The sequence below is a fragment of the Rhipicephalus sanguineus genome, chromosome 6, assembly GCF_013339695.2.
Source record: "Rhipicephalus sanguineus isolate Rsan-2018 chromosome 6, BIME_Rsan_1.4, whole genome shotgun sequence".
Taxonomy (NCBI): Eukaryota; Metazoa; Arthropoda; class Arachnida; order Ixodida; family Ixodidae; genus Rhipicephalus; species Rhipicephalus sanguineus.
The window spans coordinates 73,837,755-73,854,948 of NC_051181.1; the positions used below are offsets into that span (position 1 = coordinate 73,837,755).

The following is a 17,194-nucleotide window of genomic DNA, read 5'->3' on the forward strand; positions in this document are numbered from 1 at the left end:
GATCGTCGTAGCTACCGACTACCTCACCCGCTACGCCGAGACAAGGGCCCTACCCAGAGGCAGTGCCGCCGAGGTAGCGAAGTTCTTCGTTGAGAACATCCTCCTGCGTCATGGCGCCCCAGAGGTCCTCATCACCGACAAAGGTACGGCGTTTACTGCTGACCTAACTCAGGCAATACTGAGATACAGCCAAACAAGCCACCGCCGGACCACAGCGTACCACCCACAGACCAATGGCCTCACCGAGCGGCTAAACAAGACCATCGCCGACATGCTGGCCATGTATGTCGACGTCGAACACAAGACGTGGGATGCCATCCTTCCGTATGTGACCTTCGCATACAACACGGCCATGCAAGAAACGACGCAAATGACGCCGTACAAGCTGGTCTACGGAAGGAGCCCGGCAACGACGCTCGACGCAATGCTACCAACCGCCACCGACGAAGACGACCTGGACGTTGCCGCCTATTTGCAACGCGCCGAAGAAGCTCGACAGCTCGCCCGCCTGCGCATCAAGAACCAGCAGAGGGTCGATAGCCGTCACTATAATCTTCGACGACGCCACATGGAGTACCAACCCGGTGACCGTGTGTGGGTCTGGACGCCGATACGCCGACGTGGGCTCAGTGAAAAACTTCTTCGGCGATACTTCGGGCCATACAAGGTGCTTCGACGTCACGGCGCTCTTGACTACGAGGTCGTCCCGGACGGCATTACGAACTCCCAGCGACGCCGCGCACGACCTGAAGTCGTCCATGTCGTGCGCCTTAAGCCGTTTTTTGCGCGCTAGCGAACCTGGGGACTCTACTTTTTCCTTTGTTATTGTAATTTATTTGTGTATGCACTTGTTTTTTCCTTTCGGTGTTCTGTTGCAAGCACCGGGACGATGCTTTTTCAGAGGGGGGCAATGCCACGGCCGCCTCTTCTTTTATTTTGATGTGTTTGAGTTTGACCGGCAAGGACGATTATCAACGCTCGACGCTGGCCCCGAAGCAGTGTTCGAGAAGCTTCACGATTTTGGTAGATCGTTTTGTTAAGATTGCGCGCCGCACGCGAATGTTCCAGCTTTGTCGAGAGATAACGCCGCCACCAGCGATATTGCTGGAAAGTTCCATAGCGCCTGTATAAAAGCCGACGCGCTTGACCGCTTGTCAGTTGATCGACGGACGACGCCCTGTTCGCCGCTATCATTGTACAGCGTGTATTGCTGTAGTTCTAGTTCTCATTTTCCGGCCACAAGTTCGGCCAAATAAACAGTTTCATCCTGCAAACGCCGACTGCTGTCTTCGTCGACGTCACGACCACGTGACAATATAGTGAAAACTAAGATTTGGTTAATGGTGAACAATATCCTCTAGATCTGCTGGTATAGGCTCCCCAAGCATCGCTTAGTGGCGCTGCTGCTTTTGACAGGCAGCGCCATCTCTTGCATAAAAAATACAAACTGGGTGCCAGCCAGTGCTGGGCAGTATCGAAGATGCATGTATCTTAGATACTATCTTAGATACTCCTTGGGTATCTTGTATCTGTATCGCGATACGTCTCGCAAGACGAGTATCTGTATCTGTATTTCCGATACATTCAATAATGTATCGTGCATCTTAAGATACAAGATACTGCTGTATATAGAAACAACATCAAGCGAAACAATTAACGATCGCTGAACTACGCTTCTCAAGCTAATACTGCTGCTACTAAGCTACTTGAATAAAACTAACGACAGTGGCATTCTTTTATATATCTGCCAGAGTTCTCCAGCGAGGGCAGGTGATGAGGTCAGCGCGTCCCTATTGGTGGAGTACAGTCACGTGGTGGCGCTCGCGCGATCTCGACAAAAACAAGCCCGCGAACGTCTACGAGCAGTCGAACTTCACTTTCTCGCATTTTCTTCTTTCGTTTTACTTGTGTCGGTACTATGACACTTCCTCGTAAACACTGTACTGTTCTACGTACTCTAACACATACGAACCTCTCGCGAAAATTCTGATGCTCCTGAAGTGTCGTTATCGAAGTTTCCCTTGCGTGGTGCTTCTTCATGAAGTCTGAAGAATGAAAGAATGGGGTTTCTTTGCGTCTCGCGGCTTTCACACGACAGCGATTTAAAGGTCTCATGGATGTAAGTTTGACTTACATACGATGAGATTGACTTATATGCAAATGAGATTCTAAAAACTGTCGCTCCACCGGTGCTGACGCTAGATGCCGTAGAACAAGCACTTACGTAGCATAAGGTTTCTTGGCGTACTGTATCTTTCTTCTTCTTGCTCAATAATTCAAGCGGTTATTTTGATCATAATTTGATTGTCACCATGAGTGCTATTTTTTCTGTCCTCCGTTTGCATGCCATCTAAGGAAAGCCTGCAAAACATGACCACATGATTGCCCTCGTGCGCTGCCGTACTGCAGCGCTCTCAAACCCGCTTCGAGCGAAACAACCGGCGCGTGGACCATGGTGAAATAACCGGCCGCGGCTTTGTGCATCGGCTTCACAGTCGTCAACATTTCTAACGACCGCACACGGCAAGGGAACGCCGTCGTTCTCGATATGCTGACAGTTAGCGCGCCGGTTGTTATGCTCGAAGCAAGTTTCAGAGCGCTGAAGTATAGGGTAGCGCTCGAGCGGCGCAGTCACGTGGTTTCATTTGATATTTCGTGCGCTTTCCTTTAAAATTGGAAAAAAATCACCACGCAGCATGTACGTCGCCACCAAACATTGGACCGGTCGTTTTGGAATGCCCTCTACTACGTGATGGCACCCACTTGGTCCTAAATGAATATTAAAAATCATTTTTGACCTCAGTTAATCAGCCAATTAAGCGCAATATAAAATATAATATAAGGAGTGCCACATGACGGTAAACCATACTCCATTGGTTTTATTCAGTCGCGGTTAAAGGGACACGAAAGAGAAACAATGAATAGGTTTAGATTGATAAATTGTACTTTCAGAACTATAATGTCGTTAATTTCACCATCATAGGTGTATTAATAAAGGAGAAAATGAAGTTCAAAGCTTAATTTTTTAATTTCGCGCCATAATCTCCACGCGTGATGTCACGGATTTGAAAGTGTACTTATCGTATTTTGGCGCCATTGCCTCAAAAAAATTTCCTACAAACTTGGTATGTTAACTCTATGGCCTCCTCAAGGACAGTGTACTTCATTTTTACCGTTTAGGAACTACGTAGGCCCTAGTAGGCGCCGTCAAAACATGTGACGTCACGGCGAATGGTGTGGAAACTTCAAGGTGGCGTCGACACCCACATTTTCTTTTTGCGCGATTTCTCACTTCTGAGCGTCTTCTCGCAGCAAGCGTGGTGTCTTTGTTATTGTGAAAGAGTAGTTTCCTAATACGAGAAAAATCGTTTTTCTCTTTAGTGTCCCTTTGACCACTTTTTTAGATATTTGATTCTAAAGTTACGTGAAACGACCTGTAAAAGTATTCACTGTGATTGATGCGGAAATGCCTTGCTATTTGACTAAGATATATTGGTTTTCTTTTTTGAGGTCACCGTAAAGTTTTTCACTGTTGCAAATCACGAGACAGTCGGAGCCATAAGTGACAATAGCACTAATATCCTGCAACGCTTTGTGTCACTACAATATGCGCAATTCACGTAACTATACAATATGCCCGAGACAATTCTCGACGGCACTTGTTCTCTCGGAGAAGAAATTTCAAATGACTGCAGGTTAGTCAATATGTTGCTAACGAACGCTTCACGCCAGCAGGTAAGTAGAATATAAAAATCATTGCAGTTTTAAGCCCTCAATATAAACATGATCCGTCACGAAAAAATATCGCTACCAGCGTTGTTGCTGCATTTCGGGTGATCCGGTATTGCGAAAACTGTAATACGCCAGCACAGGGGCAGGCGCGGGTGCCAGAAGAAGGCGGGAGTAGCGAGGGCTGCTCGCCGAGTTGATGACGTCACGCCGACGCGATGTGTGGCCGCGTCGCGATGATCCTTCCCTCGCGGGGCTGGGATAGTCGTCCACCGGATAAACAAAGTCTTTAACTAACTTACGTACAAGGTAGAACTGCACAGCGGTATTTGCGCCATCGTGCGGAGGCTTCTTATTGACGTTCTTGTATTCAGATGGCTACCCGCTAGCTGGTCGGCAGGTAGAGAAGCGGCACCCTTTAATTACAAAACGGTGTCAAACAAGAACCATTGACAGCGCAGCGTATTAAGAGCTCTCCTGTTAAGCTGAGTTGTTTCGGAATGAAACTAATATATATTGAGCAGTAAGACAGAAATCTAGGGACACAAAGAGATATTTTCTCAAAATTAAACAAACTTGGTCGCAGTTAAGAAAATTCCGATTAAATATTTTTGTTTATAAGCGTTTCCTGTTTCATTATATCGATATTATAAGAGCAAATTTGCAAATGTATCGAAGTATCTTAAGATACAATTGGGAAGTATCGTATCGGATACAATTATTCCGGAAGTATCTTGTATCTGTATCTGAAATACTTGTTGCCTGAGTATCTTGTATCGTGTCGCGATACAATTTCAAAGTATCTTTGCCCAGCCCTGGTGCCAGCAATGCGCGTTTTCCCTTCTCTCCAATGCGCTGCCGCTCGCTTCCGTGCACGGGCAGAGATCTCTAGCGGTGCACTTGCGGCGTCTCACAATGTACCGCTTGTAGTGTGGCTTCAAAAGGATCTTCAAGCTTGACTGGCACTTACGTAAAGCGAACTTGATAAAACGAGAAAGGCTCGTCAATCACGTTTACGGTGAAGAGCAGACGATCGACGAGTATACGACGCCCGACTCGAAGCGAAATGTATTTCCCAAGTCGCGATTACTCAGTTAGTACGTATTCCTCGAGGTAAGTCTCATTCTGTCATGTTAAAGATGCGTAATGGTCCACGTGCACTCCGAAAGGAAACCGTGCACGCTATCGATGCTGTGCGGTGCGGACTACGAATCACATGATTGTTGTTTTGATATGGCATGCTTGCAGTAGCAGCCGTGCACTTTCGTGAACAAACGTTTGCGGCGTGTGAAAAAAAGAAATTATACGGCCATGGCACTGTTTCCTGAGAAGGTTACAGTCAAGTCCTCCGTGCCGCTGGAGAATCACCCGCCAATTAAGACGCGAGGCAGCTAGCTGAGCTTTAACCACTGTGAAGCAAGATGAACTGCTCGCCTAGTTTTTTCGGCTCTCGCGTCATGCTTGCACTCTCTTTTTATGATACCGACTTGACAGGCGTATAAAACCTGCTGCGCGAACGCGGCTAGAGAATCGCACAAAGTCAGAAGGTGGTTACTTCAAGGTTGCAATTGCAAAGCATGTATTAAGTGCCAGTTATATTTAGCGGTTTAACTATCACCCTAATGAAGTGACAAAAACAAAGCAAACCTGCAGAACGATGTCAAAGCTTGCTGAAAATGCACACACGTCCGTTCCGGCGTGATAAAGCAGCCTTCCCGACGCGTGAATTGCAGGCGCCGAACTTCTGACAATGTGCCGAGTTCAATTGAATTCAACCAACTGCGCAACGCTTCGTATAATGCGAGTGTGAACGTTCAACAACGACGGGTAGGTCTCACGAACACGGGGAACCAAACGCAATGTTGTTTCACCTACAACCGTAACTGGACATTCACAATGCGAGAAGACAGCGAGTAATCATTACTGTAGTCGCTGCGTGCATGCGCCGAGTTACGTACTGATTCATGTAGTCGAAACGAATGAAAGCGATGAACTCAGACAGCCAAAATAGAAGGCGAGACAGCGCTGTCAGCTATCCACGCTTGCCGCCTTTATTTCTCGTGCGACATGCCCGAGAACCGATACAGTTTCACACGTGAATCGCGTGCCTTGGTGTTGTCTGTACTGTTGTGGCAGGCCACGAGACAGCAATACGTCGGACCTCGCTTGCGCTTCCGCGGGGTCGCTTCTGCCAACGTGGAAATGCAGCTTCGCACTGCAAGCCTCTCGGCTCAGCGTGCCAAGCTGTCAGCACGGCGCTCCAATTCCCCGCACCGACCGCACCGACTGAGAACGCGCGCGCGCGTTCCTGCTGCCGACAAACAGGCTGAGCGCGGCCGCGCATGCACCCAGTTGCACCAGAGCTTCTCTCCAGAGCCGAAGCGCGGAGCAGTCGTCGCGCCGCAAACTTGAGCTTGGGTTCCCTATTAGTCGGAACAGTGCACCGCTCGGGCACCTTGTGCCTTTGCATCGAATATGGAACACTGGGCCGCACTGCTCGTCAGCACTCACGCTTGTCAAGCGCGCCTCGCAAACATGGAAGGGGTGAGGAGAACTTTCTGTGTTCTCCTGTGCGCAGGTATGCAATGTCTTCCTTGTCGCAAAGGTTATTTACATGTGTCAGGTACTAAACTACTCTTGAGATAAAGATCAGGCTGTGCAAAGAGTATTCGCCACTTTGGGAACCAACGCGCATGGGTAATTTAATTTGTTTCTCTCTTCGGTATCTGCTGGGATAATACATTTGTTTGTACTCTAACTCATGCCTCGGTTTGTAGTAGGCGCGTTGCTTATAAATGTACCGTGCTTGTAATCAGCCAAGCCATTTAAAAATACTGCTCTATTGTTAATTTCGAGGCTCTGACCTACTAATGTTTGAAGTTTGAAAAACAGCACGTAGACGAAAACGTGATCTATTTTCGGAAAAACACGTAATTCCATTCCCATTCCATTCCGTGCAAAAGGCGCTTAATTTCATTCCCATTCCATTCCTCCATGCGTTGTCCTCATTCCATTCCGGGGTCGCGAAAATGTTGAATGATTCCGGAGTCATTCCAATTCTGGTGGGGCAACTCCGCAACACTGGTGGGAAGCATTAAACCACGCACTCTTTGCGGTATTAGCACTGCGTGATGACTGGTTGTTGTTTTACTCTTCTGCCACGCTATATCACATATGTTAACACGATTCCTTGCCCGACATGACACCCCGTATGGAGTATTTTTTGCGAAGGAGTTACAAGCACCATCGTGGCTCTGTAGTGGAAGACCCGGCTGCCACGCAGAGGGCGCGGATTAAAATCCCATCCGATCCTAGAAATTTGTTTCTCATTTAATTTTTTCTTATATCATGCGATAGTGGTCTCGGACACCGGCGGCGGCGGACAACTATGGCGCCAAAATCAGCTGTTATGATCTCATAATAGCTTTTCGCTGTAGCAAACTTCAGCGCCGACAATGCCCTCTCCACTTTGGCCTGCGTGACAGGTGCGCAAAAGTCCACTTGCGTTAATATAAACATGTCTGGTTGCCACTGTTTTCGTTTTTCACACAATTTCAACATATCTTTAGTATGGAATTCCTGCCTGAGGTAGGCGCTAGTACTGTACCCTGAGATATCCTCACATTGCATGAGCTCAGTTGTTCCGGATTGCGAAGTTGTCTCGCGAACCGAAAAACGATTGAGAAAATTTCGGTTTGACTCCGGAACGAAACAATAGATAACGTTTCGGTTACGTTTTCGTTCCAGTCAAAAATATCGTTTTTTTTTTTCGTTTTCGGTTTTCGTTCCATTCCGGCACACTGACTATGGGAGAGCACTAAGGTGTCCCGAGACAGACAATCTGGTGTGTTTAGAAAAAATGTATTATATCATAGACTGCTGACAATAACAATTCAACATAACATTTACTTGCGAGACATACGTTTACGAGAATGACAAAGCAGACTTCAATTACATGGACATAAATCAACACATGAAATGACACGGAGGCAACACTTACAATTGATGACACAGGTTGATGACACGACAAAGACAGAGAAGAGGCTTGACACACACCAGTGCTCGTGTGTCATAGAGAAGTTATGTGTTCGGAAAGATGTACTCTACTATTGGAGGGCAGTGAGCCGTCCCGAGAATAACGATGTCATGGACAAGCAGGAACAAACACGACGCACTGTCGATGGAGCCAAATCTGTAAAGGCGTACCTACCGCAAGTCATCCTGAAAAGCCTCCGTTATAGACCTGGTTTCTTTGCAGTATTCTGCAGCCTGTACAGAAAGCTTTATTCGTGGCCTACAGAACTAAAAGTACTGCAAAAAAGAAATAAAGTTTCCATTTCATTCTTTAGCTAAACGACCGCAAGATGACGAAGATTGCTGGATCAGTACAGCTTAAGTGTCTGCTACGAAATCATCGGCATGTAAGGGGCAGCTTGAACCAAGAGAAGCACTGACAGCCACAACAATGAATGAATGAATGAAAAACAGCTATCGTATAGGCCGCCTGGCGGGAGGCGTGGATGACGTCACGGCAAGGAATCTTCGACGCCCGCCGTGACGCGCCGCCATATCACGCGCTTTCTTCGTCCGCTGTTCAGCTGTTTACGTTCGCTTTTTGCCTGCCTCAAGCTTCAGATGAATGACGAAAAACCAGAATCGATAATGTTCCCAGTAAAACGACAAAAAGTTATGTGCATTTTTTCTTCACAGTCCCGAATGGTGTCCGCGCGCCATCGTGCACACTTTGAAAGGGGTGATCAGGTTTGTTGTTGTGTCGTGCTGCTAACTTCGGGGATGGGTCTGATTCCCGACCGCAGCAGCCACATTCCGACGGGTGTGAAAAGCAGCATTCCTCTGCTTAGATACAGGAGCACGTTAAAGAATTCGAGGCGGTCAAAATTAATCTGCAGCGTGTCCCACAATCATGTCGGGGTCTTGACACGCTAGACACCTTATTCACATTATTAGGTTGCGTTGTTCACGGGCTCTTCTTTTAAAAAATATGATGGCTTCGCCTCCACAAGTGTTATTTGCATCGGACGCATCCGCGATCGGCGGACAGCGTTCTTGCCGGTGTGCCAAGCCCCACGCACGATTACGAAAGCGCCATGCAGTATTGAGCTTCGCAAAATATCTCGAAAGCGCTCGCCCGAGAATACTGCCGCAGTTGTGTTTGTTTTTCTCTTGTACTTGCTCACTCATCGTGTTGTTTAGTTTCACGTTTTTCTCGCAATAATTTCGGGGCTTCATTTCACAACATAAAAAAGTTGAGGTTAATTGCGGAAACTCCTTATTGCTGTGAGATTGTGTCTTCATGCAGCATCGTAGCAACGGCGCTGTTACACTTGTATAAGTACTAGTTTAGATAGTCAGCTCATAAATGAATTTTTTTTTACATTTGATATATCCCTGAGCATCATGAACCTTTATGTGGACATGACGTGCGAGACCATTAATTGACTCATTAAGGCGAAGGGCGTTCAATTATTACGTGGGCCACGTCACTGAGAGTGCCATTGAAACAGTTCAGAACGCTCATTTCGACTTTCAGGCGTTTGTTTTGCAGACGATTGTTATCAACAGTGCTCCCACGAGAATTTAACATTACCGCTTGTGACCCGGTGGTTGTACGGACGAGCAGTTCATGCAAATCAGGGTATACGGCCTCGTAATCCGAGACGAGTGTTGAGAAGAAATGTTTACGTAGTCCAAGTATATACTAACACCTCAGAATTTCCGAAACCATTGTGTGCGTGGCAATATTATTTTGTTTAATTTCCCGGATGTATTAAGTGATTCTTTACGATAGACAGATTCATCTAAAGTCTTCTGTAGCAGAAAACACAATTTTGTCAAATCACCTAGATAATCTGCAAAGGCATAAATAACTTGTACGATAAGCCGCAATGTAGTTAGTGAATTGAAAACGTCCTAATTTAATTTGTAATCTTCGGGACGCGTGTTCTAACCGTGGAGTCTACGCCAAGTTGTAATGAAGTAGGCCCATTAGCGTAAATTTTTTAGCACCGAATGTCTTGCTCTCGTGCATCACCATTTTCACGGTGAAGCTTCCGTTCGGACGGGAATTCACCCATTATAAGCTATATTATCCAAACTTTCTAAAGGTGATCCACGGCCGCGGGGCAAGTGAGTCCTTGCCGTGACGTCACACCGCCGCGACTGCCGCGCCGCCAGTGTTCGTTCTCGGGGCTAATACACGTGCGGTGGCCAAACTGTATGTTATGTGCGCCCAAGTGACACGGGCAGAGCTCTCGAGACCAAAATATGCTGCGTCGCCACGCGGCTTGGATGCAGCACGTGTGTGGTGTATGGTAGGCTAACTGTTGCGCCGTCACTAAGTGCATTTGTTAAATAGACGAGCCCCCTCACCGTAGGAGTGCCCAGGGCAACGCTGTAGCGTACATTATCCAACACTAGCAGACATCATGCGCCACTTAGCCGACGCAAGCCAACATTGGTCATCATTTAGAAAACAGTAGCCGTCATTAGCCATCATTTATGCTACACCATTGTTTGTATGGTACGGTTACTTGTAGAGGAAACTGTACAATGTTGCTTTCCTTTTGCAGTAATGCGACATTGTCATATAACGAAAAGTCCGTTTCGTCGCAAGGGCGAAGCAATGAATGCGATAGCAACAAGTTGGAATGTCACACAAAGAACGGCAAGCAGCTCGAAACTTGCAGCGCACTGCTCAAGCACAAAGGAAGCACGGAAAGAACACACGCAGGACGAGCACGAACTAACAAGTGTCACAGTAGTTACTTCTCTGTTTGATCAGCGCGCTGTAAGCGTCGACTATGCACAACCAACTAGCCCCTACTTTGGCTCTTCTAGCTAGCAGCTCACTCCTTTCGCAAACGCGTCAGCTGCAGCGTTTGCGAAAGCGGTCTATAGCTTCAACGCGAAAATTTCGGTGAAAGCACAAGACGTACAAACCTTCCCGCTCAAGAGATAAGCGCGCGAGCACGGACGACCACGCCCTGTAGGGCAAAGTACAAGTCGGACGCGCGCATACCAACTCCTGCGAAGCACGAGCGGGGTGACGACGTTTAAAGCGCGGCCTTCGCGCCATCTCGCGGGTCATAGTGAACACGCTGAAGTACCTCCGAGCTCTGTGTACCGCCAGCGGCATGCATCGAGGCACCGTGACCAGAAGCATAGAGGTTCATATGAATCTCTAGAGGGGAATCTGGCGCTGTGATCGTTCAACCACCATAGGAACGATGAGAAGTACAGGCTTCGGATTGGATTGCGTTGGCCAGCTGGCTGTCAAAATGTCTTTCAGTTGCAGTTTCAGTTTCGTTTTCCGCGTAGCAGCTGTGTCCTGCCGCAAGCGTGGGTAGTGGGGTGCGGCGCAAAACACTCAAGCGGTGCCTTTGTTGTGCAAAATGGCTAAAGACCGCTAAGTCCCTTGCTATCGGCGACGTTGCGGCTTTACAGGTTGCATTTGGTCACATTTGATAGTCATAACTAAGCGTCGTTCATGCACCGCTCCGCATAGATGTAGCGTGCCATGCCAGTGTATAGAATAACTGTATAGAATTCACGTTTTTTGACCGCGTGTTGCTAAGACGCGGTCAACTCGGTTGCAAAACGACGGCGAAGCGAAGTAGACGCACCGTCACGCTCCTCTGACTCGGGTTTACGGTGGAACGAATAATGCATTGGGGCAGACGCGCCTGGCGTCCTAGCACATGATACGTTAGGTGTTTCTCATTCGATGCAGTATTTTTATTTCCATAAATTGTTGATGCGTTATTTCGAGGAAAAAACGTGCGTGCTTGTTTTCAAGTGTTGTGAACAAAATGATTCATTATTTGGTAGTGCCAAATCCGGAATACAACTGCAGAGATATGAATACCCTGGTGGTTGAATTTGTCCAGGCTTCACTTCAATTTCACTGTCACGCAAGCTTCCTGCAGTGAGTTTTACATACAGGAGAATAAAGTAAACTTTATGTGAAGATAACTTCATATCAGTTTGTTTAAAGCTTGATAAACAAGCGTCGTGAATCTCAAGAACGAAATCCATCCGAAGCAGATCTGAAGCCTGGTTGTGGCGCATGTCAGTGGCATATGTATAGTTCACTATAGGCATATGTATATGAGCTCATCCTTCCCGTCCTATGAACACAGTGTTGCAAGTCAGCGCTGTATGCGCGCCGCCCCTTTTTATCCCCCTTTTCTATTGCGCTGTCCGCTGTGTTCCTTCCAGTAGGATTAGGCCACCGCAGCGCCCGTAGCCGACGCAACCAAAGTGGGCCGACCAATAATAGCGCTTGCCTATCACGCGACCAGAGCTTATTCCTCCCTTAAATTTTTACTACTATAGACTTCAAGATTGCCACGTGACGCTCCCTCCTATGGTGAATTCCATTGGCAGATTCGGAGCACTTCCGGTAGCAGTTTTTCTGTTCCATTCGGAAAAAGTCTGTTCCATTGGCGGATTGAGAGTGCTCCCTGTATGTTTCATTGGCAGATCTGGAGCAGCTCCGGCGCCAGATCCACTCCACGGAGCCGCTCTCTCAACTCCGCGAAAAGCGGCGGATTCGACCGGAAGTCGCAAGCTCCCCGCGCGTGCGCAGAGCGTGGCGTACCGCGTGTGCGATTAAATGCGCTGTCCGACCGCGCCCGTTCTCTCCGCTGCAGGCGCCCGTGAAAGCGAAAACTGCGCGAACCGCGAGGAATGCTGGGCGCTTGCGAAGCAGATGGACCTTAGAAGCAGATGTGTGCTAGCGCCCCCTACGTTTGCTCTGGCGAGGGCGCTTGTGCTCCTTTGGAAGATTTCCTTCGCATGCTCTCCACGGAGTGGAGTGCTCCGGCGTAGAGTTCGTCGACCACTACGAATCCGCCAATGGAATTCACCAATAGTGTTTCCTTCTTCCATGGTACAGTAGAACGGGCAGAAGTTTGACGACAAGCACCAGTGGTGGCGGAAAGTGGAAGGTTCTACCGCGAAACACATTCTGTATGAGATACTTTCACCGAACTACTGTTGTGCAATAGGTGCCTTTAGTGTTCGTTTCATTTTGCATGCTTTTTTCTGGGAACCCTTTTCATAATTTTAAAGCCAGCTCTCCTGTGAAGAAGTTTGCCCGGCTAATGGTGGCTAGGAGGAGGAGGAGGAATAAACTTCATTACGAACCAGCAATTTAAGTTCCTTGGCCTAGGCCTTCCACGTGGGGACGTCGAGGTCTTGCCTCTTCGCCGTCTCGCGGGCTTGCTGGATGGCCCATAACGGATCGTCGAGGTGGGAGCTGCGCAGGGCAGCGCACCATTTCGACGAGAGGGTCTCGGTAGTAACATTCTGGTACTGGACGGGACATTCTCACAACATGTGAGGGAGCGATGCTACGTGTTCGTAGTGTATATGTCGGGATATCGAGAAAGTGACGGATAGGAGTTTGTTTGTAGCAGGTGTAAGGTAGTGGCCTGAGCCAAGTATTTAGGTGGTGTTGCCTGAGCTCGGCATAATGAAGAATATTGCCGCGCCAGCTCTAATGCAGACAACGAAGAAGATGATGTGGGCTCGGACAGTCTCGCGGAACGGGACTCTGACCGAAGAAGAAGACGTGTTTTGTGTATATGGTCTTGTCTATGCTGCTGCATAAAACGGGCTGCTTGCTCTTCTACAAAACGTCTTGGTTGTCCGTTTACGGTGCACCGCGACACTGGTGGAGGTGCTGGACCGCAACCCTGCCTGATGCTCCACACTCAATCTGGGAGCCGTTCATCGAGTCCTGACGCGCCGTCACCTGTTACAACTCCCGTCCACCGCTTCAGTCGGCGGTTGCTAGGCCTCTCTCCTGAGCTGACCGCCGTCGAGGAATCGACTACCAGGCCTTTCGTACATCTGCCAATGGCCAACACCAGCCCACCACAGGTTGCACATGGCACCTCTTCTCCCAATCCGCCACAGGTAACTCTTCTTCAGCCACTTGTACCTGATCGCTTCAGTGGTGCCCCACATGAAGATGTTGAAGATTGGCTTGACCACTATGAACGCGTTGCCGACATCAATCAGTGGAATGCTCAACAAAAGCTTGCCCGTGCATATTTCACTCTCGATGACAGCGCTCACACGTGGCTTGAGAATCGAGAAGGCCGTATCTTGACATGGAATGATTTTCGACAGCAGCTCATTGACACCTTTGCTAGCGTCGATCGTCGAGAGCGTGCTCAACAGTTACTAGATTTAAGAATTCAGAAACCTAACGAAACTGTGGCAATGTTTGCCGAGGACATGACACGCCTGTGTCGTAGGGCTGATCCCAACATGTCCGAGGATAAGAAGTTACGCTACCTTATGCGCGGCGTGAAAGAACAACTGTTCGCCGGACTTGTCCGCAATGCCCCAAGTACTGTGGCTGATTTTATGAGGGAAGCAACTGCCATTGAGCGAGCTCTGCACCAAAGATCCAGGCAGTACGATCGCCTGTGCACTAGCACCCCAATCAACGCCGCCTCCATGACTCTGGACAATCAGAGCTCCCTGCGTGACCTGATCAGGGAGATTGTTCGAGAAGAACTTCAGAAGCTTTGGACTCCCACAACGGATACACTCGTGGCGGCCGTTGCCGAAGTCGTTCGTGACGAACTTAGGCATGCTTTCTCCGCTGCTGATCCTGGTTACGACCAGTGTCAGATGACTTATGCCGATTATGTCCGACGTCCACCACCCGTCACAGCTATCGCGTCGTACTACTAGCCGCCTACAGCCGCACCTTCGTCACACCCTCAGCAAGAGGCCTTGAGACGTCTGCCCATGACTCCGATGCCATCATGCCGCCAGCCATCATTTGTCGCGCCTCGATCACCATCACAAGAGGACACCATGGGACGCCCGCAATTTCGGAAAACGGACGCTTGGCGCACTGTCGATCGCCGGCCCCTCTGCTTCAACTGCGGTGGTGCAGGCCATATAGCTCGCTATTGCTGGCACCGTGACACAGCGTTTCGCCCTCCTCGGCCGTGGTATGACGGTCGCCGCGCCAACGCCGACTACATGGCTCGCCGTGACGACGCTAATTTCCAAGGCCCTCCAATGACGCGGTCTTCCTATAACGAGTCGCTGCCCCATCACCAGCCCGACTTCGGCCACCGGTCACGCTCTCCATCCCCTGCACAGTCGGCATCACCGAATCGGCGTACCTTTGCTGACCTTCGTGGGAGGAGGTCGCCCAGCCCACGCCGGGGAAACTAGAGGCGGCGACCTCACGGGGTAAGGTCGCAGGCCGACAACACGAGGATAAAAAGCCCCCAGTACTGCCGCTACAGCACGACGTGACGCCGACGAACTTTAACAGCGACGAAATTGTGAGCGCCGACCTTGATGTGTTTGTTGATGGACAGCAAGTGACGGCCTTAGTCGATACAGGTGCCGACTTTTCCATAATAAGTCATGACTTCGCCGCTCGTCTCAGGAAAGTGAAAACGCCGTGGACGGGACAGCATATAAGAACTGCGGGCGGTCAATTACTGCAGCCTACTGGACGATGCACAGCAAGAATCGGCATAGGAGGTACTTCTTTCGTCGCGACTTTCATCGTTCTCCCAGCGTGCTGCAAAGATTTAATTATAGGAATGGACTTTCTCAGGGAGCACGGCGCTGTAATCAACTTCCCGGACCGCCTGGTTTCGTTCTCCAAGAGTCCTGGTCTGACTGATTCTTTATTGCCGCAACACATCTCCTTTCGCCTCAATGACGACGACATAGCTGTCCCGCCTCGATCGTGTGTCCTTGTTTCAGTGGTTTGTGACGTACCGTTTGACGGTGAAGGAGTGGCAGACCGAATAACCTCGCTGCTTTTCACTCACGGCATTTCAGTCGCACGAGGAATAGTCCATGTCAACGAAGGGCGCACGGACTTGCTGTTGACCAATTTCAGCACAGAGCGCCGGCACCTTCCAAAGGGCACAGCTTTGGCCTATTTCGATGAGGTAGTAGATGTCCGCGACTGTTTTTCAGCACTCGAAGCAACGACTGCACCAAATCTCCAAGACCTAGCACCCATCCTTGACGTCAGTCCTATTTTACCTCAGCAGGAGCGAGAACGCCTTCTAGCGCTGCTAGCCGAGTTCCACGACTGCTTTGCGTCGACCTCAAAAGTCGGCCGGACACCCCTGACCAAGCATCGAATCATCACAGAGGACACAGCGAGGCCAATCCATCAAAATCTGTATCGTGTGGCTTCAAAAGAACGAGAAGCGATAGAACAACAGGTAGCCAAAATGCTTGAAGACGATGTGATTCAACCGTCAAAGAGTCCCTGGGCGTCACCTGTTGTTCTAGTCAAGAAGAAGGACGGCAGCCTGCGTTTCTGTGTGGACTATCGAAAGCTAAATCAGGTGACAAAGAAAGACGTATACCCGCTTCCCCGTATAGATGATTCGCTCGACAGGCTTCGAAACGCACGTTACTTCTCTTCGATGGACTTAAAAAGTGGATATTGGCAAATTGAAGTAGACCCCAGAGATCGCGAAAAAACAGCGTTTGTGACGCCAGACGGGCTGTACGAATTTAAGGTCTTACCATTCGGCTTATGCTCCGCGCCTGCAACGTTTCAGCGCCTCATGGATACCGTGCTGTCAGGGCTGAAGTGGAAGACCTGCCTAGTCTACCTTGACGACGTCATTGTGTTTTCCGCAACGTTTGACGAACACCTTCAACGGCTGCAGGTGGTTCTGCAGGCCATACGGTCCGCTGGCCTGACGCTGAAGCCGGAGAAGTGCCACTTTTGCTTCGAAGAACTACAGTTTCTTGGCCATGTTGTCAGTAACGCAGGAGTTCGTCCGGATCCTGAGAAAGTTGCCGCCGTCGCCCAGTTCCCTATACCATCAGATAAAAAGGCTGTCAGGCGTTTTCTGGGCCTCTGCGCATATTATCGGCGGTTTATACCAGATTTTGCACGCATTGCGTCGCCGTTAACTCGCCTCACGAGGGATGACGTTGCCTTTGTTTGGGGAGACGAACAGGAAACTGCTTTCAATGACTTGCGGCAACGTCTGCACACGCCTCCAGTGCTTGCCCACTTCGACGAGACAGCCCCTACAATGCTGCATACTGACGCCAGCAATGTTGGCCTTGGAGCCGTGCTTGTGCAGTGCCAGGAAGACACGGAAAGAGTGATCGCCTACGCAAGCAGAACTCTTTCACGCACAGAGGCAAACTACTCAACCACTGAAAAAGAATGCCTCGCCGTGGTATGGGCGGTTATGAAATTTCGCCCATATTTGTACGGCCGCTCTTTCAAGGTGATCAGTGACCACCATTCTCTGTGTTGGCTGACAAATCTTAAAGATCCTTCCGGGCGATTGGCACGCTGGAGCCTTAGACTACAAGAGTTCGATATGACGATTGTGCACAAGTCGGGGAAACGACACACAGACGCTGACTGCCTGTCTCGGTCACCGATAGAGTCAGCTGCTACTCTCGACGAAGA

At 49.3% G+C, this 17,194-nt stretch overlaps 1 protein-coding gene across 1 annotated transcript in view; it reads right to left on the minus strand.

Moving 5' to 3' along the window:
- LOC119395888 (uncharacterized) overlaps window positions 1–13,722 on the minus strand; it is a 137,521-nt gene extending 123,799 nt beyond the window's left edge. Inside the window, exon 1 of the mRNA XM_049416536.1 lies at window positions 13,631–13,722. Within this exon, the coding sequence (XP_049272493.1) occupies window positions 13,631–13,722 (92 nt within the window). The remainder of the gene's footprint in view (window positions 1–13,630) is intronic.
- Window positions 13,723–17,194: the final 3,472 nt, after the last annotated feature.